At 39.4% G+C, this 22637-nt stretch overlaps 1 protein-coding gene across 1 annotated transcript in view; it reads left to right on the top strand.

Moving 5' to 3' along the window:
• LOC117288253 (histidine decarboxylase-like) overlaps positions 1 to 22352 on the top strand; it is a 45697-nt gene extending 23345 nt beyond the window's left edge. The window contains exons 4-13 of the mRNA XM_033769035.1: positions 371 to 422; positions 593 to 663; positions 4174 to 4320; positions 5050 to 5193; positions 9810 to 9876; positions 10760 to 10922; positions 13170 to 13260; positions 14759 to 14857; positions 19478 to 19579; positions 20101 to 22352. Coding sequence (XP_033624926.1) covers positions 371 to 422; positions 593 to 663; positions 4174 to 4320; positions 5050 to 5193; positions 9810 to 9876; positions 10760 to 10922; positions 13170 to 13260; positions 14759 to 14857; positions 19478 to 19579; positions 20101 to 20901 — 1737 coding nt within the window. The 3' untranslated portion in view covers positions 20902 to 22352. The remainder of the gene's footprint in view (positions 1 to 370; positions 423 to 592; positions 664 to 4173; positions 4321 to 5049; positions 5194 to 9809; positions 9877 to 10759; positions 10923 to 13169; positions 13261 to 14758; positions 14858 to 19477; positions 19580 to 20100) is intronic.
• The last annotated feature ends 285 nt before the right edge of the window (positions 22353 to 22637 follow it).

Genomic DNA, 22637 nt, shown 5'->3' with positions numbered 1-22637 from the left:
GGGCAGATTTTGTCCTGCCCCTTCTACTGTGAAGTGCAGATTTTGTCATGCCCCTTATACTGTGTATAGGGCAGATTTTGTCATGCCCCTTTTTACCTAGTGTGAACAATATGGTTAATTTAAGACAATTGGCCTATTCAAACAATATGTCGGCATTTTGCCGGCACTGTGCATCGTTTGTTAGATAAAGTGCACTGTAAACGAGATGGTAAATATTCCCTTTTGAATCTTTTAGGGTTGTTCAGGGCTTCTGGACGTTATAAACTTTCAGTAGAAACACATGGCTGACTCAAAACGACAAAACAATCTGTTTTCATTTGTTTCAAATATAACCATTTTTTCTGACACTTTCCGTATTATTTTTCAACAGGCATCAAGCCCTGCTTGTACGGAACTTGAAATCATTGTCATGGATTGGCTTGGTGAGTTCCTTGCACGTTACATATTCAGCCAACCGGCCATCAATTTGTTATTTTCTTTATATTTTTTAAGCGATGATTCTGAAAGCGTTTTCAAAGACCCTTTTATGCATTAAAACATGTTACAATGTTTTAAGTATGCAGCTTACTGTCTTTGTGGTTGTTTTGTTCAGCTGCAATGATCGGCTTACCTGCAAGCTTTATGCATCGAAACCAAGACGGCAAAGGTGGTGGCGTCTTACAGGTAAGCAGCCTCCATATCAGGTCTTTCAATAACAACAAATTCTGACAAATTCTTCCTGCTATTTATATCATCGTACATCAAAGCCATTTAAAAAACATATTGATTAAAAATCATGGCCCAAATTATTCGAAAACAAACAAACAAAGAGGTGCATTTGTGCGCTAGTTTAACCGGGCTTTAACAACCGGAACAAGTCTGTCGATAAACTGACATGAACAATTGTTTCATCTTTGCTTATCTCTTTTTTTTTTTTTTTCTTCTTTTTTTTTTGGGGGGGGGGTCGGGTTCGTTTGTATGTGTAAATGGTTTTTTTTTACTGAACCGTTTTAAAGTAATATTTTTGATTATGGGAAAATGAAACGTCTGTACCGACTCTAGAGGTCGTCATATGGTTACACAAAGGGGGAATTTAGACAAGACAAGGGCGCCACCAATAAATACAGACTATCAGATGGAATTCAAACATACAGCTCGTGGAGTCAATACTGCGTACTGAGTGGTTCACAACTTGCCGTTGTCTCTCAGTGGGTCAGATCATGGTCAGAGTTTGCAGTCTTAAATAAATATATTTTGTAAAGTTTGAATGTCGTAGCACTTTACCGTTGCAGGGTAATCTGTATCATCTGAACTGAGCATCAATTTAAGTCTGATAGTTAATGTTGGTGTGGTAGAGACAGACAATAAGATAGAGTGACATTCATGGATTGCGTCACACTAGCCCGTAGTGTTAACACGTCCCTGCTACTCTATAAAAGGTGACAAAGCAGTAAGCGTGTTCATGCAATGACGGAAATGACAAGACACAGCTGAAGACCTCCAGTAGTGCTTCCTTAATGAAATCCTCACGCTTAATATCAACTGCCCCACCTGGTCGTCGCTACCGCTTAATCACATGGAATTAACGTTTTATTCAAGAGGGGCTGTTTTTATTGTTTTTTTAAGTATTTATGAATTCCATTTAGTTTGTGGTTTACAGCTAGATTAAAATAAAGTATGTGGTTATTATCATGCGTTACCTTGGGGAAGTAGAGTAACACCCACGACAAGCAGTGATTTTGTTGGATCCAAAAATATACTCAAATCAATAGACTTGTCATAGAGTGGAAATTAAATTGCTTTAGAATACGAGACAGTGATACACCAGATTCACGCCTCAAAGGAAAATATGTGCTCCGGGAAACTGACAGGTGCTTGTCGGTTGCTATAGGAAATGGGCAAATCAATCAATGAATAGTTAACAATAATAGTATACGTTCACAACAAGAAATTCATTACATTTGTATCTGCCAAGTTTGTATCTGTATATCCCGTACAATAACATGGAAAATAGAAGCTTTGACAGAGAGGGCGTTTACAACCGGAGTGACAATTAATTTAGGTTTAGGCTACTGTTAATTTATTACGTCATTTGGTATGTCGATCGCCATTTAAAAAAAATGAATATCAGAAATGAATATTAGGTGTGTTTGGACCATTTCCTTGTCTCAGTAGATTTCAAACATTCCAAAACTTGTTGGGTGTACTGTACTCTAGGTCCAGTCTAATGCGTCGCGTCTAGCTTGCCGTTCCCTAACAAATTCTGAAAGTCAAAAATGTATTAAGCTATAATAGTTGGACACTAACTAGGTAGTGTTTACAAACTTTTTAAACAGCCCCAATTCCCCCCCTCAAAAAAAAAAAAAAAAAAAAAAAAAAACATAAATGATTCTGCCGCAGACGACATTAACTCACTGGTATCAGTGCATTCACTCAACTTTCAGGGTATTTCATTATGAATATTTGTATTGTTTTGTTCAAAACTATTTTAAATAGGAATTAACTTTGTCTTAATTATAGTCGTAACCCACTACCCTAAATTTCACACAGTTCCAGACCCCTTAAACTGTCGGGGATAAATTAAGCTTGGTTAAAATACAGAGTATAATGAACAATGTTTTTGCGTCAGAATTCCATAATCACTCCTTATGCGGGTTCAGCGGCCTTACATAGGCTAACTATGGTTGTGGTTATATCATCTAGACACTTGACACTATTGGTAATTGTCAAAGACCAGTCTTTTGGTCTCACTTGGTGTATTTCAACATATGCATAAATTAACAAACCTGTGAAAATTTGAGCTCAATTTCGAGAGTTGCGAGATAATAATGAAAGAAAAACACGAAGTGGTGTGCTTAGACGGTTGATTTCGAGACCTCAAATTCTAAATCTGAGGTCTCGAAAATCAAATTCGTGGAAAACTACTTCTTTCTCGAAACCTATGTCACTTCAGAGGGAGCCGTTTCTCACACTGTTTTACACCATCAACCTCTACCCATTACTCGTCACCAAATAAGGTGTTATGCTTATAATTATCTTTAGTAATTACCAATAGTGGCCACTGCAATTAAACACCCCACGCGATGTCGTCTTAACCAATCAAAATGAGGAACCGGCCCTGTAATTTATGAATGTGTTTTAATAGTACAGACAATCCTGACTTTAGAATATACTGTCATTATTATAAAGAGGCTATGTAAACTGAACCCTTAACTCATGCTTATTATACACCAATCAGAAATCGTTTTAATTTTGTGCAGAATGTAACCCTATTTTGTGATTGAATCTTGCCACGAAACCGTCCCTCCGAATCTGAGCGTAATCACAATTAGTGTCTTTGTTCCTTTGGTACATAAATATAAGGAACACAGTAAATGAGTCTCGGGTATAATAATTATTGTTCAATTCGACTGATACTAATACCACCAGTATTCCGTTCATGGTTAGCTATAGTAGAGTGGATTTTCGGGTATAGAAGAATAGACGGTTGCAATCATTCCCTTTCAGACACCAAGTAGTCTAACCAATTTTCTTCGGAGTGCATATGAAGCTCGGTTTTTGTTTTTGTTCTTGAGGCAAAAACATTCCGCCTGTTTTTGTAGGATGACAACATTCTGAGAAAATTGTTGTAAAACATTTTATGTACGGGGATTATTTTTTCAATTCATGACTTTTTAGAGTATTTTGTGTGGCATCAGCGTATTGTATTGTTGTAGGCACTGGACACTATTAGTACTTACTCAAAATAATTGTTAGCATAAAACCTTTCTTGGTAACGAGTAATGGAGAGCTGTTGATAGTATACAATTGTGAGAAACGGCTCCCTCTGAAGTAACGTAATTTTCGAGATATTTTCCACTAAAAATATTTGAATTTGATTTCGAGACCGCAGAATTAGATTTTTCTGAGTTTCGACTTAAACACGGAAGCTGCAACTTTAAATTGAAAATTTTATAGGTGACGAAATTGAGCTAGAAAGCCCGAAATCAAGCATCTGAAAGCGCACAACTTCGTGTGACAAGGGTGTTTTTTCGTCCACTATTATGTTGCAACGTCGACGACCAATTGAGTTCAATTTTTCACAGGTTTGTTATTTCGTGCATATGTAGAGATACAACAAGTGAGAAGACTGGTCTTTGATAGTTATCAGTAGTATCTAGTAGTTTTAAGACGTTTATCTTGCTTCTGAATCAGGGGACAATGAGTGAGGCGACACTGGTAGCAATGTTTGCTGCTCGCTACCGGTCTATCCGCACACATAGAGAATTGATGCAGAACTCAGCCGATGACGTCAGTGATGGAACCATCTGTTCGCGTCTTGTTGTGTACTGTTCAGATCAGGTATGGTGCCAAACATCAATTCAACAACAGAATAACTTTCAAAGCACGTGAAAAAAATGTTTTCCCTCTACTCCAACACATGTCAAATCTACACCTGACGCCTGGAAGTGTGAGCTTGTGTATTTCGTGTGAATTGTGTCCTTCTACTTAAAACAAAAAAAATAAAGGGGGGGGGGGGTAGTAAGTTATTTAACGGCCGTTTAAAACCTTGCAGGGTCGTTGCCGTGTGATAAAAGCCCGAGCCAATCGGGCCTTTATCGCACGGCAACGACCCTGCAAGGTTTTAAACGGCCGTTTAAGAACGAAACACTACTCTTTTATTCCCATTCATAAATGCCTTTTTGGTTAAAAGGAGTAATAAAGTAAGTAACTCTGTAAAACTTATCCGTTTCCGACGTGCTTGAGCTCTGTATGTACGACGACGCCCGTGTGTTACACTGTTATGACCGACACGCCCAGTTTCCGGATCATATCCGTTCGTGCGCGTTGTAGTCTTGGTGCAAGACGTTCTCGTTTTCCTTTCACACACAGCGCAGCCAACTCATCGACAGCGCCCGCATCGTCTTGCACCAAGACTTACTGATTATAAACAGAGTCCAGCTGGTCATAATCAATCGTTTAAACACCCCCACGTGACGCGCTCTTCACCAATAGGCATAGCGAAACTGTGTGAGGTATTTATGAAATCATTGTAATTCAAATGTTTCAATTCTCTATTTTGTAAAACAGGCCCATTCGTCAGTGGAAAAGAACGCCCTGATCACTCTTGTGAAACTACGACGTCTTCAAACAGATGACTCTTACAGTTTACGTGAGAACACACTTCGCAAAGCCATACAAGAAGATAAACAAAATGGCCTCATTCCTTTCTTTGTAAGTTATATTCTTATAAAAGATCAGATTAAAAGTGTTATGCCCATAAAATAAATGTCGGGGTCTACTGGGGTGTAGCCTGGGGGTCGACGTGTGTAGCCACAACACCGGGGTGAGGATTACTCCTTCGTTCACACGCAGTAGCAATTCACTCACAGGAAAAGAAATGGAGGCTATATACAGTCCAACTGGTGATTTTTTTTTCACGGAGGAAATTTTCTATTCACACTTAAGACCACTCCTCATAATACAAACATGCTGAAACTACGTAACATTAACAGCAAAGAACTAAACAAAATACAAAATACGATGTTAACCTTGAAACAATAGTTTGAAAGAGTCCATTTTTTGTGAAAATAAACAGTGGAATCATTGGTGACGGAGATGTATTTATCCAAAGTATAATAAAGCTTTAAATCCAGTTGTAATAGTGCAAGGGAGGGTCCATTCTCACTAATTTGCATTTCATAGATATGGAAACGACACAAAAGAAGGATCAGATTTTTTTTAACCGGCAAGGTGACGACTTAAGCCCTTATTTGTTCCTTTTGTGTGCCGAAATTCTAGGCAAAATGGTTCACAGGGACAACACTCTAGACGGTTCTGAAAACTCGTTTAGCAGAGCCTTTATGCTACTAGACGATTTTGCTTGTATGTCGGGCCTTGAGGTTAATATTAGTAAAACCAATGCAGTTTGGATTGGTGGTAATAAGGGCCGTCAAAAAGGTGTTTGTCCTGATATTGGTGTTCATTGGGTCCTTCACCAAGAACGTTTTAGAGCTCTATAGATATCGACTTTTCCGGGTTTTAAATTCCATCAGCAACTTAATTGGGCAATGGTCTAAGCGCAACCTTACAGTGTTGGGTAGAGTTACTGGTGTGAAATCTCTCCTTTTGTCTAAGCTCACATTTTTAATCCTTACTCTCCCTGATCCCTCTAAGTTATTTATTAAGAACCTTGACCTATGAATCAAATGATTCAAGATTACAGCCAAGGTGGTGTTAAAATGGTGGACACCCGTTCATATTGTAGTGCCCTCAAGTGTACGTGGATTCGCAGGTTGCTAAAAGCAGAGGCCTCGACCTCCTGTTCTATACATTATTTAATTTCCAGAATATACTTTTTTCTGGAAGGCGGTCACCAGAGTATTGTTCGAATTTTACAGAGGGCTGTTCACCCCAACCGTTTTTGGTTAGATGTTCTTACTGCCTGGGGATCTTACGTACAATGCCACCAGTTAATTACAACTGTGATTATTATAAACATTGGATTAATAAGGGTGTCTCTTATGTATGTGATCTTCTAGATGAAATGGGTTCTGTTCTTACTATGGTGGACTTTATGGCTAAGTTTGGTGTTAAGACAAGTTTCCTTGAATACGGTGGGATAATTAAGGCCATAAAACAATCCTTTGGTACAGCGATGATGGGCAAGGAAGGTGCAAGTATTTGCTTCCCTTTCATTCCATTCAATTTTAGGCTTCTCCTGCAAGATAAAAAAAGCTTTAACCGTATTTATAACTGTCTTACATCTGCTAAAAAAGTAGCCTGTAAATTCATCGCTTAGTAGGAAACTAAATTGAGTATTCAGCTTACCAGACCTAATTTAGTGGATGGTCCTTTGTAACATTCCATTTTGTGCTACTAACGACACCAGACTACGGTGGTTTCAATACAGATTAGTCCACAGAATACTTGGAGTCAACTCATTCTTAGCCACAATCGGTAAAAGGGATAACGGTCTTTGTACACTCTGTCAATTTGAGAGTGAGACGCTGGTTCATTTATTTTGTAGATGTTTTGGACCCAATTTGGGGCTGGATAGGGAGTACTCTTTAGATTAACATTCGCTTAGACATTGAGGCTATCCTTTTTGGTATTACAAAAAAAGTCCAACTGATGATCGTTGATTGTCTTATGGTAGTTCAATAAATCCCAATTAAATCCCCTACAACAAAAGTACAGAGAGTTGTACACTTAGTTTGTCTTACAATAATCTAACTCACTTTTCTTGTAGTTACAAATAGCACTAAATATAATCAATTAATCTGGACTTACCGGACACCACTGGGATCGAGGCACTAGCTCTTATTAACCGACTATGTCTACAAGGCGTCCCAAGCCACAATCCGAGCTGTAATAAATACACATACTTATACAGTCACGCATGGTGAATAGATAGCCCTACCGGTGTATAAGTGCAACTCACCGACAAATAATGAACAATGTTTATAGCCACAAATAACAGATTTATACAATGAAATGTTAAATAAATATTTTATTTATTTATTTTAAATCTTTAGACATACACAATAGTTACAAGTTGTACAGCGGCTGTACTCACCAGAGTCCACAAATAATATAACTGAGTTGACCAACAACTCCTAGATATAAGTTATTCCATTCAACCGCGAAAGCGGTGGAAACTTTTCACGCCGTCTTATTATAATTGTCTCTTAATTGTACAACAATGGCGACCGTCCAATGCAACTTGTATTGGCATAACGAATAGACAACGTTAGCTCTAGTGCAGAAACAAATCACCACGAGCGCAAAGAAAATACTATTGCGGACTCCTCAGTGAGTTAACATACCCAATGACGACCTTATTGTATATTAAATAATAACTTATAAATCCCACGTTACTATTAATGTTAAACTTAAAGACAAAACTAAAAGAACCAATTATATAAGACGTACTACATTAAGGCAACGTAAGTACACACAATATCCCAGAGCAAGGTGGCTTGCCGCGTATGGGGCTTTGAGTAACGAAAGTTGCCAGACCCCGACATAAATAACCAACAACATTACATAAATTACGTCCATAACAAAACTGATATTTTACTGATTTTTTGTTCTTAAAAACAGTTTTGTAAAGAAAAGAGTTTAAATTCGAAAAACATTGCTTGTAATTGTCCAACTTAATAATAATAATAATAATAGTAATAACTGTATAACGCGCCCATTTCCAAAGGACACAAAGCGTATTAACCCAAGGTGAGTGGGACGAAGTTTTGATTTCTGTGACATATGCTGCCAATAGATACATAGATAGATATAAACGTTTATTCAAAATTATTGTAAATCAAACATATATTAAAAGGTGAAACTTTAAACAAAAGGCAACATCTAGGTCCGGGGAGAAGAACAGCTCTTGTTCCCCCAGCATATGAACAGACAGACCAAAAAACAGACAGACATTAAAAATACACCAGACAAAACTAACAGCCAGGAACACCGGGGAAAACCCCTTCTCTTTTCTATAAGTGCACTGGGTGCTTTTACGTGCGTTACACACCACGCGGGACCAACGGTTGTTCGTCCCATCCGAAGGACAAAGTAGTGGTTAAGTGTCTTGCAATAAGAGTTTGAAATTCGGCGCTCTTAACTGCTCGGCCACGACACTTCAACTCATAATTATAGGACCACCATTCGATTTCTTTACATTTTTATGAAGCAGAAAAAACAATTGTGTTAGATTTTGTCCGTGCTAGTTCGTGCTAAGGATACGTCTAGGGCAAGTATAAAGGTCTTTATAAAAGGTTTCATGATGATAATAATAATAAAACCACATATTGTGCGCATTTCACCATGACAAAATGTTCAAAAGTGCATTACATAAATCTACAACAGCATAAAAATCAGCACAATCGAGAAAAACAGCAAAGAGTTAAACATAACAATGTTACACATACAATCAAAATTAGCCAAAAGCTTTTTTTAAAAGGTAAAGACTTAAGCTTAGCCTTAAAAACCGAAAGAGGCTGTATATTGAATGTCTGAGTGTAAACCATTGTAAAGCGTCGGTGCAGCAGTGGATTTTTGCATTAATTTTTACCTTTTGGGTAAATTAATAGTAACCTGTTATTTGAACACAGAGAATGGTCCTTAACATGCCACATATCAATGATGTACTTTGTAGCCAGGTCATGGAGGGCCTTGAATGTCAATAAAACAATTTTGATCTGAACACAATAGTGAATAGGCAGCCAATGCAATGGAGTAAGGGAGTAACGTGGCTCCATCTAGGCGTACCACATACAAGCCTAGCAGTGTAGTTTTGAGTTTTTTGCAGTCTGGATAATAATGTTGTGAGTCCGGTAGACCATAAATTAAACTATTGCAGTAATCAAGACGGACGGTTATACAAGCATTAACGCTTCTCTAGACAAATATTTCCTCATTCTTCTGATATTATGAATATGATAAAATGCAATGGAACACGTCTTAGTAAATTGCTTGTTCGTTGTGAATTTTGAGTCAAACCAGCAGCCTAAGTTGCATACTTGTAATGACTGTGTAATGACACAATCACACACTCTTAAATCTGATATCGTTAATTAGTTTGGATAATTGCAACGGACTACCAATAATAATAAATTCACTTTGGGCGTCGTTTATGATAAGCTTATCTTCCAACATCCATAGACGTAACTCCTTGATGGTATACCTCTTTTATAAATAAAGTTCAGCAATACCATGCCACTCCAGCACCAATATCGCCAGACACATCATCAGCCATGTATCGTCAGCTGTTTAAAAAACATTATGCAATAACTTAAATGAAGGCTTCAATTATGTTTGGGTCTAAAAAGCTGTTTGTTTTTCTGCAGGTATGCGCTACGCTCGGAACAACAGGTGTATGTGCGTTTGATAACCTAGAAGAGATCGGTGAAGTATGTAAGTATCAACGAACAAATCAAATATCTTAATAAATGAGGTAATTGTGTTCAGTTGGATGACGTTGATAAGATGGGAACCAAACTCTGATTTGGCTGGAACTATCCTTCATCATAACTACATCCTAGAGTGGCCGAAAGTGCCGTCGTTACACAATATTGTTGTTTCAATGCAGAATCAGCAATTGTGAATAATTTCAATTATTCGTTGAGAATATCAACTGAATATTTTTTCTTCTCCAAATATAGCATTGCTTCCATTTGTGTGGGTCATTCCATGTCTGACAATGGGGGTAGATCTACCTCATCGTCCATGTCAGACCAACAAGCTTGTTTACCTCATGTCTTCCGATTTATAAAAAAAATCGACGGAGGAAAACAATTATTTGATAGAGCATGCCATCCCTCTAAGAAACAACTGGGCTCTTCAAAATTTGCAACTTTGTGACTATTTTTGTTAGAGTTGGTAGGTTATATAGTTAATTTACATAAGTCGACTTGTTTTAAATTATAAATCCACCAAAAAAGCTCAAAGGCTTTTGAGTATTGATGTTGTCCTATATTTGTCCCCCATGTCAGTCTGTCAAACCTCATGTCAAGAGAAGTTAGGGATAGGTCATTAGGCAAGAGCTGTTTTAATAAAAGGGCCTGCATACATTTTCTAACGTTACCCTCCAGCCTCAACTTAAGTTTTAATTTTAACAACTTCATAATAACTGTTTAGTTGTTGTTTTTATTCCACTTTTTCTAGTTTCAGATAAAGTTGTGTTTTTACTTCGCCATATTTAAGTTCAGTTCTGATATTTTATCAATGATTTAAAAAGCCTAAAATTTGCATAAACAAAGTTAATTTCAACCAGTTGATATTATCTTTGTGTCAACAGGTGAAGAATATGGGATATGGTTACACGTGGACGCTGCATACGCAGGGACTGCGTTCCTATGTCCCGAATACCGTCATCATTTGAAAGGAGTTGAAAAGGCAGACACTTTTGCTTTCAACCCAAGCAAATGGATGATGGTTCATTTTGATTGCACTGCCATGTGGTAAGTAGAAAGTTAAATAAATCAAGGAATTATAAACAGGTCAAAATAACGTTAGTATGTTGCCCGAACTATTTTCAAACCTAAGTGCAAAGCAAAGTCGTCCACGGTTAACGGACATAATTACACACTAGCGGGATGCCGCGCTTCGCGGGGGGGGGGTAAGAGCGTCGGCCTCTTTTTAGATTTATTGGAAGAACGAGGTCGCAACCCACTTTCAACAACCTAAAGTGATCCCACGGCGACCTCCTTCACCAAGCAGCAGGTGGCCTGTCTCCATCACTTAAACACTGACCAGAGCGTAAGGAGGGGCTCGATTTCACATGCTTTATGCACGGTGACTTACTTCATTCAATGCAAATTTGTTTCGGTTTTGTCCTGGCACCCAGCCTCTTCGACCCTGCGCGGCAATGAATGAACCGATCCAGCGAACCATGCTTAGTACAACACGAAAGTAACCTGACCAAAAAGGGCGGATCGAATGGCGGGTGGGCGGGCAAGGGGCAATGAGTGAACCAATCCGGAGAACCATCTGCGGAACACTGTCCAATGAGTCACCTGTCAGAAAGATATCTAGGAAGTCTGGTAACAACATCGATCAGTGGTTGACACACGGTCGCTTCCCAAACTTCCTCCAATCAGATGACTCGTAAGTGGGAGTTTGGTTCGGGGTTTTGTAGACTTGCAACCCGACGTCTGAAACCACACAAACGTGTTGAATTACACACACACAACCCTGTTGATTTCCGCAAGGTTGCCATGCCACTGGACCTTCTAATTTCAATCCAAGATGGCGCGGGTTACGCTTTTAATAGTATAGATATACTTGCCTAAAGGCCCTGGGGGTAAGTTGGGGATACGTCGTTTACGTTAAGAGCACGCTGGGATACGCTGTTAAAATTTTGGACACGTCGAGCCCGCGATTTTTTTTTTTGAGCATGTTCAAAATTTCTCGGCGTACTGAACGTGTGCTTCATACGTTCTGCATAAGTTCCCCGTAAGTTCATGGTACGTTAGACATACGTTGACATACGATGATATACATACGTTGACATACGATGATACACGAAGGAATACGTTATAGGACCGTTACTCGTTGGTATACGTTGATGTACGTCGGCTACCGGGAGACGTACAGCCAACGTAGTGATAACTTACATATTGTGTTCTACAGTACAGCTAGCGTATCTGCCGTACAGCTAGCGAGCATTTGAAAAACCCGACAACTGCAAAATTCTAAACATCCTTTATAATCACCGAAGTAACGGGAAGCAGTCAGGGTCACGGCAAATATGAAGGGTTCATCAAAAAGGAGTTTTAATCATGTCACACTTTGCGATTTAGAAAAAAACATCTCAAGATAATCCTCCTTCATTTTAAGTTTTTTTGTTGAAACATTTCCCACCAAACGGAGTAGTTTACTGACGCGCTAATGAACACTCGCATTTTCTCGTGAATTCTGAAATGGTTCGAGAGCGCTTTTCTGATCACGATTTTGCAAAGAAACTCTGCGCGTCGCACTGACTGCTATGTATACGTTCAATACGCTATGGATACGTTATCATCTCGTTATCACTACGTTGGCTGTACGTTTCCCCGTTAGCAGACGTACACCAACGTATACCAACCTACGAGTAACGTTCCTATAAAGTATGTCAGCGTATGTCAACGTATGTCTATCGTACCATGAACTTACGGGGAACTTATGCAGAACGTATGAAGCACACGTTCAGTACGCCGAGAAATTTTGAACATGCTCAAAAAAAAAATCGCGGGCTGAACGTGTTCAAAATTTTAACAGCGTATCACAGCGTGCTCTCAACGTAAACGACGTATCCCCAACTTACCCCAAACTTATATCAGCGTACACCAAAGTATTTTCGATATTTCGCATACGTTCGCTTACGTTCAGGCGATACGCCATGGTGTGACAGGGCCTTTAGACGGGCTATAGCAATGCACAGTGGTGCTACTCTCACACTGTAGAGAATAATATGCAAGCGAATGTGCTAACGAAATGAGAATTCGCCGCGAAATTTAAATATTAATCTTCGCAAGAATATTCGCCACAGTTTGAGAGTAGTATTACTTATGTAGTCACCCGTCGATAAGCGTAGAATGGTGTTGTAAGAAATAACATTGAGCACGACTTTAAGGTTTGGTTAAAGGATTTGTTTGTGCTTGACTTTATATCCAACCTTCATCAACCTACGTACATTACAATAGTTCATCTTTCTCTCTCATTTGCAGGGTAAAAGATAGGGAAATATTGGAGAAAACATTTTGTGTTAATCCTTTGTATCTTAAACATGAAAAACAAGGGATTGCCATCGATTTCATGGTAAGAGCCGTATCTTTATTCTAACAGAAAAAGAAATATATAGGGCATGTAATGTATCCTATCACCCAGTGTTAGAACACTTTAGTACACGTTTTCGTTTACAAAAAATATCCGTGACTAGTACTCTGTTTTGGTGTCTGTATTTAATGACTTACGTTCCATCTGTATTTGGCTTAATCTCCGTCTGTATGTGGCTTAAACTCCGTCTGTATGTGGCTTTTGATCGTCTGTATGTGGCTAAGGCTCCGTCTGTATGTGGCTTAGGCTCCATTTGCATATATATGGCTTAAGCTCCGTCTGTATTTGGCATATATGCTCCGTCTGTGTGTATAGCTAAGGCTTCGTCCGCATGTGGCTTAAGCTCCGTCTGTATGTGGCTTAGGCTCCGTCTGCATGTGGGCTAGGCTACGTTCCATGTGGCTTAGACTCCGTCTGTATATGGCTTAATTAAACTCCGTCTGTATCTGGCTTAAGCTCCGTCTGTATGTGGCTTAAGCTTCGTGGCTTCAGCTCCGTCTGTATGTGGCTTAAGCTCCGTCTGTATCTGGCTTAAGCTCCGTCTGTATGTGGCTTAGGCTCCGTCTGTATGTGGCTTAAGCTCCGTCTGTATGTGGCATAGGCTCCGTCTGTATGTGGCTTAAGCTCCGTCTCTATGTGGCTTAAGCTCCGTCTGTATCTGACTTAAGCTCCGTCTGTATGTGGCTTAAGCTCCGTCTGTATGTGGCTTAAGCTCCGTCTGTATGTGGCTTAAGCTCCGTCTGTATGTGGCTTAAGCTCCGTCTGTATGTGGCTTAAGCTCCGTCTGTATGTGGCTTATGCTCCGTCTGTATGTGGCTTAGGCTCCGTCTGCCTGTTCCAAGCCCGATGCAGGCTTTTGTTCTTTTCAGCTGCAGCTGAAACCAATTCGAAAAGTACCGAAATAGCGGTGTCCAAGATGGCTTTAACAGTGAATGGCTTATGCGATCAATAGTGCACACCACATTTTGGGACACTTGCGGATCTCGACCACCGCCCCCGCCCCTCCCCAAGCACTTGGAAACATTGTCCTACATTTGCCCTGACATTTCGTTAATATTGAAAAAAACTTACTTGCGATGTCGCAAATTTGATTGCAAGATTATATTTTGCAATGTTCCATCTCAATGTATTTGTGCAAATGGTGGCGGCGTTACAAATATGGCACATACTATAGGTTCTGCGTAATGTGCATGTTTAACTGTATCGCGCTTTTTTAAAAGAAACTATAAAGGTCAGAGGGTAGTCTAATTCTTTAATATCGCAAATAATTTCGCAAAAACAATTTGGAAAATAATTTGCAAAGGTATTATGCAAAGATATTGCAACGTGCGATGTCCATGCTATGGCAGTGATATATTTTGCTGCGAATTTTAGGCCTTTAAACGTAGTGACTATTTTGAGGGAATTTTGCATTTTCCGTGAGTCGATTTATCTTGCCGGGCTGTTGCAAATCGTTTTTGTTTTCAATCTTCCTCTACAGAATTGGCAGATACCTTTGAGTCGTCGCTTCCGTTCCATAAAGTTATGGTTTGTCATTAGGTCATTCGGTATCAAAGGACTTCAAGAGCACGTACGAAAGGTATTAACATCTTCTTTCAATTATCCGGTAACCCAGTCATCTCGTGTACCGGTAAAGGTTTTCTAGCTCAATTTCGTCAGCTTTAAAGTCGCATTGATTTATAATGAATGCAGTAAAACTGCTGAATTGTTTTCCAAAATCGACCTAGACAACCTGTTCATGTACAGATCCCTTCCATGCGGCCTCTTTCAGAACAGGCAAATCACGACGTATCGTGGCCGAGCGGTCAAGTACCACGAACTCCAGAGTTTGCGTTTCTGAGCAGTAGAGTGTGTAGGCCACTTGTCTCGTAGTGGTGTGCCTTATCGGTAAAGAGAAGAGGTTTGCCCTGGACTTTCTGTTAGTGGCTGCTAAACTCGCTAAGCGGCACCTTGTAAATCTTAATGTGCTACATATAATGGGTCTCATAATTAAAATACCTTTATACAATGTATTTTCGCTTTGAGACGTCCGTAGATGAAGTACTTCTGGTGTACTTGAAGAAGATCAGAAACATGCAGATGTATGTTCGCCAGTTACATCAAGTAATCGGTTAACATGTAATAGACTTATAAGTTAACTGACTAAGCAGTGCCCTTGTTACACACACTATGGCGTCGCAATTTCAGTGTTTTCCAACTTTGTCAAGGGTTTTTTGAATTAATTTCCATGCGAGTGTAAAATACTATAGTTTAATACTAGTTGATTCTTCAAGCGCTTTATCAAAACCCTAGGGCGGATCAAAGCGCTCATTGCAAGGTGTGGAGCGTGGAGCGTCATTTTGAAGTATGAGGTTTATTCCTTTTGATATAATGGTTTTAAAAGCTGCTGTGGTGCAATGTGCAGCCAACTTAAGCCCTTCTCTTTTCGATAAGAGCACTGAGTACTTGTATGTGTATCATACACCACACGGGACCTATTCGGCTTTAAACGGCTTTACGTCTCGTCAGAAGAACGTCAGAAGAACGCAGCAATAATAGTATTATACGGGGGCCAATGTACTCCCGTGGAAGTTTCATGTTAGTTTATGGCAACCATAACAAATGCATTCTCAATAGTCCCTAGAACAATGCAAATGATGTTGCCATTTTTTCTATTGACCTTTAGTGAACTTGACCTGAGGTCAAAGGTCATGCATCATTTTCACCTTAAAAATCTCCTATTTGGACAGGTTTTGAAGAGTTTCAAGGCAATTGAGCATAGTTAATTGTGAGCATCCCCGTGATAATACATATAAAATATAACAGTATTTACAGGTTTTGCAGAAGAAAAAAAGGGCAAAGTTTCCTTTTGGGGTGTTTTTAATGATCTTTATTAAAAAATAACAGAAGTATAAACATTTGAACTTTCCTTTAAAATTATCAACTATGATTTTTCACGAGACATGTTTTGCTGGAACATCACAGTGTTGTTTTTCACATGAAAGTTTAGTATTTTGAGGTTTGGTTACTAAAAACAGCAAATGTTAATGTTTCTGATAGTGTCGAAGACCTATCAAAAACGAAGGATCCACCTCGTCCTCGTTAAGTCACAACATATATCCAAGACTCATTTTGTTGCAAACCTCCCTGTCTGCCCCGCACTTGCCCAGTTCTGGGTTGTTGAGGTCAGTGACCTGCGTGGGCAATGGGACTGGCATTTGTTCCTCTAACATCCACATTTGATCATAAGTGTCACATATATAGTTGGAGTAGGGTTCGGGATTAGCACCTCCCATCTCCCTCCACCATCCATCCGGACTCATTTGCTGGTGATAGATGTGGCTCAGGGACATCATCCTGGTACCACACCATGGACTGGTAATGGGTTCGTGCGATTACTTCTTTCAAAGCTCCGTGGGTGGTAGCTTTTGTGATACTTACGGATTCTTTCATAAAAGCCCAATCTAAGATCTGCAACATTTCTTATGGAAGTATACCAGGCTCCTTAAGTTGCCAAACAAATACCTCAATGACTCCTTCAGTTGCAGCTGTCAGCTTTCTTGAGGCTCTCAGTGCAGCAAATGCAGATACTACCTCAGCAGTACTTGAGAGACGTGCTTCTCTTTCGACGATACCAACAACTCTGCAAGAAAACCTTGTTTGTCACTTGCAATGGGACTATGAAACAGGAAATTCCATTGAATTCAAATCATAGCCAAGCTGGAGCCGTACCAGGTGTCATGCTTTCAGGTGGAGCTGATCAGATGGGCAGGTTTGCGAGGAAGGTCAATAAGTGTTTGCAGTCAGTGTCTGGTTTAGTGGATGTAGCCTACAGTTCTGTGGCTTCTCTTCAAACAGCATCTATGCTGTGCAGGATCATTTTAGTATCGGCCTCGTCTTGTGAACTACGAAGGTGCTGCACATCTAAATGGTTCAAAAAACATCCTTTCTTGAGTTAACAATGAAGGTCTCAGACCACTTCTCAAAATGGTGAAGGGCTTTCTGAGTACTAGGCAGAACTTTTGTTTACAGGTGCCATGCAGTTGATCTGCTGTGTCTGCTTTAAAACTGCCAACAGTGTTTGCCACTCATGGACAGGTGCTGCTACAAAAGGAGCAGTTAAAGGTTTTTCTGAGGCTAGGAGTGAGTTGAATGGCTGACTTGCTGATTGTGCATTGTGAGTTTCAGACACCAGTTGGTGCTCTATTTAAAGTCTTTCGGGGGTGTCCGTAGATTGTATGTCATCTGCTGTATGACTGGAGCCCTGGACAGCTGAATCATCACTGTCAGTGTGCTGGGCGGTTCATCAAAGTGCAGTTGGGCACCGGACTCTGTGTGGCTGCTTTTACGCACCATAGTGCACCCAAATCATTTTGATGACATCAAGTACATGGACATCGAACCCCTAGAAAGGACAGAAGTCCCTTCTATAGGGGTTCAATGTCCATGGGCTGACAGCCCTTCTATAGGGGTTCGATGTTCATGGACTGACAGCCCTTCTATAGGGGTTAGATGTCCATGGACTGGATGTCATCAAGATGATTTGGGCGCACTGGTGCGTGAAAGCAGCAACACGGAGTCATGTGCATGAGGCAGCCTCAGAACACCCTTCGCCGATCCGGTCTTAAACCCAGCAACCTTTGGCAACCTTGGTGTTTGATGCTGAACAGGCAACAAGACGTGTGAGGGTAGTTAGGCCTTTCAGTCTATTGTCGTCGTTGATAAACTGCAGTGGCAGTGGCATGGAGTGTACGTTTCCATTCTGGTGCATCTTCATTCTAGTCACTATTGTCCACCGCAAAGAAGATGAATTTATCAATATCATGGTAAAAGGTAAGTTTGTTCCCTGTATTCTGTTGGCCTCTATAACCAAGCTTGCCAACTGTGTTTCTAGCCTCAGGATCCATCAGTATTCCATGCGGGAGTTCTAGAAGCTTCTTTCTCTGTCAGCAAATCAAGAAAGAGCAATAGACGGCGTATAAGCATGCTACGGATGGCCCTTGATGTGAACTGGGAGGACCATAATTATTATGCCCAACTCCCAGCTCTACGTTGCCCTATACCAAGAGTATCTGTCAAGATCAGGGAACGAAGGGTGAGGCTTGCTAGCCACTGTGTCCGCCATCTAGATCAGGGAACGAAGGATGAGGCTTGCTAGCCACTGTGTCCGCCATCCAGATCAGGGAACGAAGGATGAGGCTTGCTAGCCACTGTGTCCGCCACCCAGAGCTAGCTGTGAGCCCTTAGTACTTTTGGAACCCATTGATGGAAAACATGAGCCAAGCAGGAGGAGACTAACATTCGTAGATCAGCTGAAGAAGGACGCAACACAACAAGAAACGCTGGTGCTGGATCGGGTTGCGTGGAAGACATCATCTCGCTTAACTGACTGACTGACTGTCAACTGATTTCTAATAGCCTAGCTGTAGCAAATAAAAATAATGATACATTTCTTATAACCATGCAGTAAAAAATAAAGATTGATGAAATATGAACTTGTTTCACAGTAAACATTGTTCAGGAATATTCAAACTTAATTTGTAAAAAAACAGACTAATGGCACTCACCAATTCTACATGAAGCTTGTTTTATGGACGCTGTCATTTTTAAGTTAAATGCGCCCCATAAGTTCCCAAGAGTTCTTATATAGATAGATATCCTTGTGAAATTCAAATAATTTCAGAGGTATAACCAAACTTTGACATAATTAATCATTCTAAAACATTTAACGTCGTCAAGTTACATACCAGTCACTATTAACGGTTGGTCATCTGCATTTATTTAAAAGGTCCTCAAAATCAACGTAATGTAACATGTTGCCACTGTTCCTTCGCAAAACCATTAGGACATTAATACTTTATGTTGATTATCATGAAGAGACTCACAATTAACTATAAATATGCTTAATTGCCTTGAAACTCATTGAACCTGTAAAAAAAAATTTTTTTGGTGAAACCTCAGGTCAATGTCACTAAAGGTCAATAAAAAAAATTGCAACATCATTTTGATTGTTCTAGGGACTCTTAAGAATGCATTTTTAATGGTTGCCATTAATTAACATGAAATTTCCACGGGACCCGAAATCTGTACATTGGCCCCCCTACTATAAGTTGATTGATAAATTTGCTGGTTAGAAGTCCAACACGCCGTAGTCTAAGCTATGTGTTTGATTTCAAACCAAAATGTAACTTTCAGTTTTCCTTGTCGTTGTTGTTTACAGGGTGTTCGTCTGGCAAAATACTTCGAAACGCTTTTGCGATCAGAAGCAATGTTTGAGATTCCTGTGGATTGCAATTTGAGTCTAGTTGTTTTCCGACTCAAGGTAAGGTATAACGGTCTAGCATGCGAATTCCAATAGTTTGCGACTTGTGTAATCGTTTATCTTAAAGGCAGTGGACACTATTGGTAATTGTCAATGACTATAGCCTTCACATTTGGTGGATCTCAACATATGCATAAAATAACAAACCTGTGAAAATTTGAGCTCAATCGGTCATCGAACTTGCGAGATAATAATGAAAGAAAAAAACACCCTTGTCACACGAAGTTGTGTGCGTTTAAATGGTTGATTTCGAGACCTCAAGTTCTAAACCTGAGGTCTCGAAATCAAATTCGTGGAAAATTTATTCTTTCTCGAAAACTATGGCACTTCAGAGGGAGCCGTTTCTCACAATGTTTTATACCATCAACCTCTCCCCATTACTTGTCACCAAGAAAGGTTTTATGCTAATAAATATTTTGAGTAATTACCAATAGTGTCCACTGCCTTTAAGTAAATCCCTTACCCGGAAAATGTCACGAGTTTGTGATGCCAATTAACTTGTATCTTACGATGAATTACAGGGGAAGAATTTCCTAACGGAGGAGTTGTTACGTCGACTCAATGGAAGCGGTAAACTTTACGTTGTACCAGCGGCTATAAACAACCTTTACGTGATCAGGTTCACTGTAACATCTCTGAGTACTACAATGGATGATATACTGAACGACTGGCGACTCATCTGCACCACAGGGAAAGCAGTTCTGCGGAGTGTAAGTCCACTGAGGCGTCGTCTTGCATCATGGCCTGAAGCAGCAGTATTTGAAGCAAGGCCAGATGTGTACATGGCTTTGTATTCGGAATCCAAGATGGCGGCATTGTCAATACCAGAAGGTGATGGCTACTCAAGTGATACTGACGGAGTGGATCCAAAGAAGAGTCCAAGCCGCTTCCCTCGTAAACCATTTATCAAGGCCGACAAATTATCCCCTGAATCCAGTTACAAATCACAAGAAAGTATCAATGGTTCAGAATTGAGCGGTGTGATGACCAACGGTCATTCTTCCAATCTTGACGATATTGAAAGCGATGACGAAGTGTTTGGTCACATTACCAAAGATCCACCACAGGATTGCTCTTTACTGCAGATAAATGGTTTATCAGCTGGCTTCTCAAAACGTGCCGTCATCAAGCCGCATAAATCCCAAGGCAATGGAACCAGTGGCATTGACATCGGTCGTCAGGAGAAGCCAGCTGATTTGTCAGTTGCCAGTAGAGGGCGTTTTGGTGCTCTTAGTGTCACTAAAGAAAGTACGTACACTGGGGTTGTGAATACTTGTCATTGTTCAGCCAAACCAGACCATAATGAGTCTGCTGATAAGTAGACCATACAGTAGCAAAACCACCGCAGTTGGCAAACATGTGTCTATAAAAAGGCTGTTTGCAAAACTTTACACGCTCTGTTTCTACTGAAACCTATATGCATGACCTTTTAAGCAACATTTCGGTATTTTCGGAACTCGTTTCTCGTCTGATAATAGTTAAAGAAATTAACAATAAAAATAATATTAATAATGGTGCAGGTTGATAACAAGTTGGTAATTGTTTGGATTGATATGAACACTATGTTTCAAAGCTATTTTAAGAAGTACTTGAGCGAATTTGTTAATTACGAGAATGCTATTCTTTTTACATTGTGTTTGTTTACCATTTAAATTAAATGTTGATATTTGTACACTTGTGAATTTTTCGTTAGCATCAACTAAAAAATCAGGCCCCAACCTCAAGGTTTTGAAAAAAATAAAAACTCTTTGACGTCATGTGTGGGTGTTTGCTTTGTTATACCTCAACGCTACAACAAAGCGGCTTCACAAATTGGGGCTCCCACATAATAATATGACCTAATAAACCTGATGACGTAACGGAGCTTTTCGCGAATCTTTTAGAAAAGCAATTGATAAGGGTATTACTTTTTTACACAATTTAAAGTTACATTTACTAATAAATGTCTCAATTTTGTTATTGATTGATGACATTTTAAACTTGCCATTTTCGTTCGAGTATGTATTTTACAGCTCATTATGCCACCATTAATATAGTGAAACAAATTGTTTTCAAAACATAAACAAAACTAAGTTGTTATGGCTCGTTGATATAGGATATACAGTAGTTATCGTCATATATAGTTGGAACGAATCTTTCCACAAACAGATGCAATACTATTTCTTTCGTGCAATTGGGATCAATGAGATTGTAACTAACTTTTTTGTTTTACGACATAAACAAAAGACTTGAAAAGGAACGGCATTTCGTTAAATTTTGTAAACTGTATAGGGCCTACAAACTTTATATTTACATTATTATTTAAGTCTTGAGGTTGATACGGAATCAACAGTTTGAAACTTCGGCGATACACTTCAACGTATGTTGTTTAGGAAGTAGCGTCATGTTTTCTGCATACATTATACTTTAATAAACTTATTTTTTAACTGTTATAATTAAAATCACTTGATGTGAACAGTGAGGCACTTAATACGTATTCTTATGAGGAAATTGCATTGAAGAAACTGAGTAACTGATTGTTGGACTGTACAGAAAGTGTTCATATGAAAGGGATACGTAGCTTAAACCAGAATGAAGAACCCTTATTAAGTAAATCAATAATACTTCATTTGTGTGATGTCTGCAATGTATGTGATTATATTTAAAATGTCAAAGTTTTCGGTAAGATATGTCTTGAAATATCTTATCTTTAGTCGCATGTAAGTTTATGATAAGTAACACTTGTTTAATATAATATGTATTTATTTTTGGGCAGGATAAAAACTTATATCTAGACAGGATCTTAAATAAGGGAATCAATGTGTTGTGAAGAGGTTTTCAGTGGTTTAAACCCAACGAGGCCTGGTTCTTGATAATTTTACCGAGACGAAGTCCAAGTAAATTATCAAGAACCAGGCCTAGGCGGGTTTAAACCACTAGTTGAAACCGATTCAACACACTTTGATTCCCATTCATAAATACCTTTTCGGTCAAAAAACATCAACACTTTTGGTCAAAAAGTAAAATAAATGCAAAAAATATAAATTGTTCAATGATTTCTTTAAACACAACACCCCTC

The sequence above is a fragment of the Asterias rubens genome, chromosome 3 (assembly GCF_902459465.1).
Source record: "Asterias rubens chromosome 3, eAstRub1.3, whole genome shotgun sequence".
NCBI lineage: Eukaryota > Metazoa > Echinodermata > Asteroidea > Forcipulatida > Asteriidae > Asterias > Asterias rubens.
Note: the sequence above shows the minus strand (reverse complement) of the source record. Positions and strands in the feature narration are given on the sequence as shown.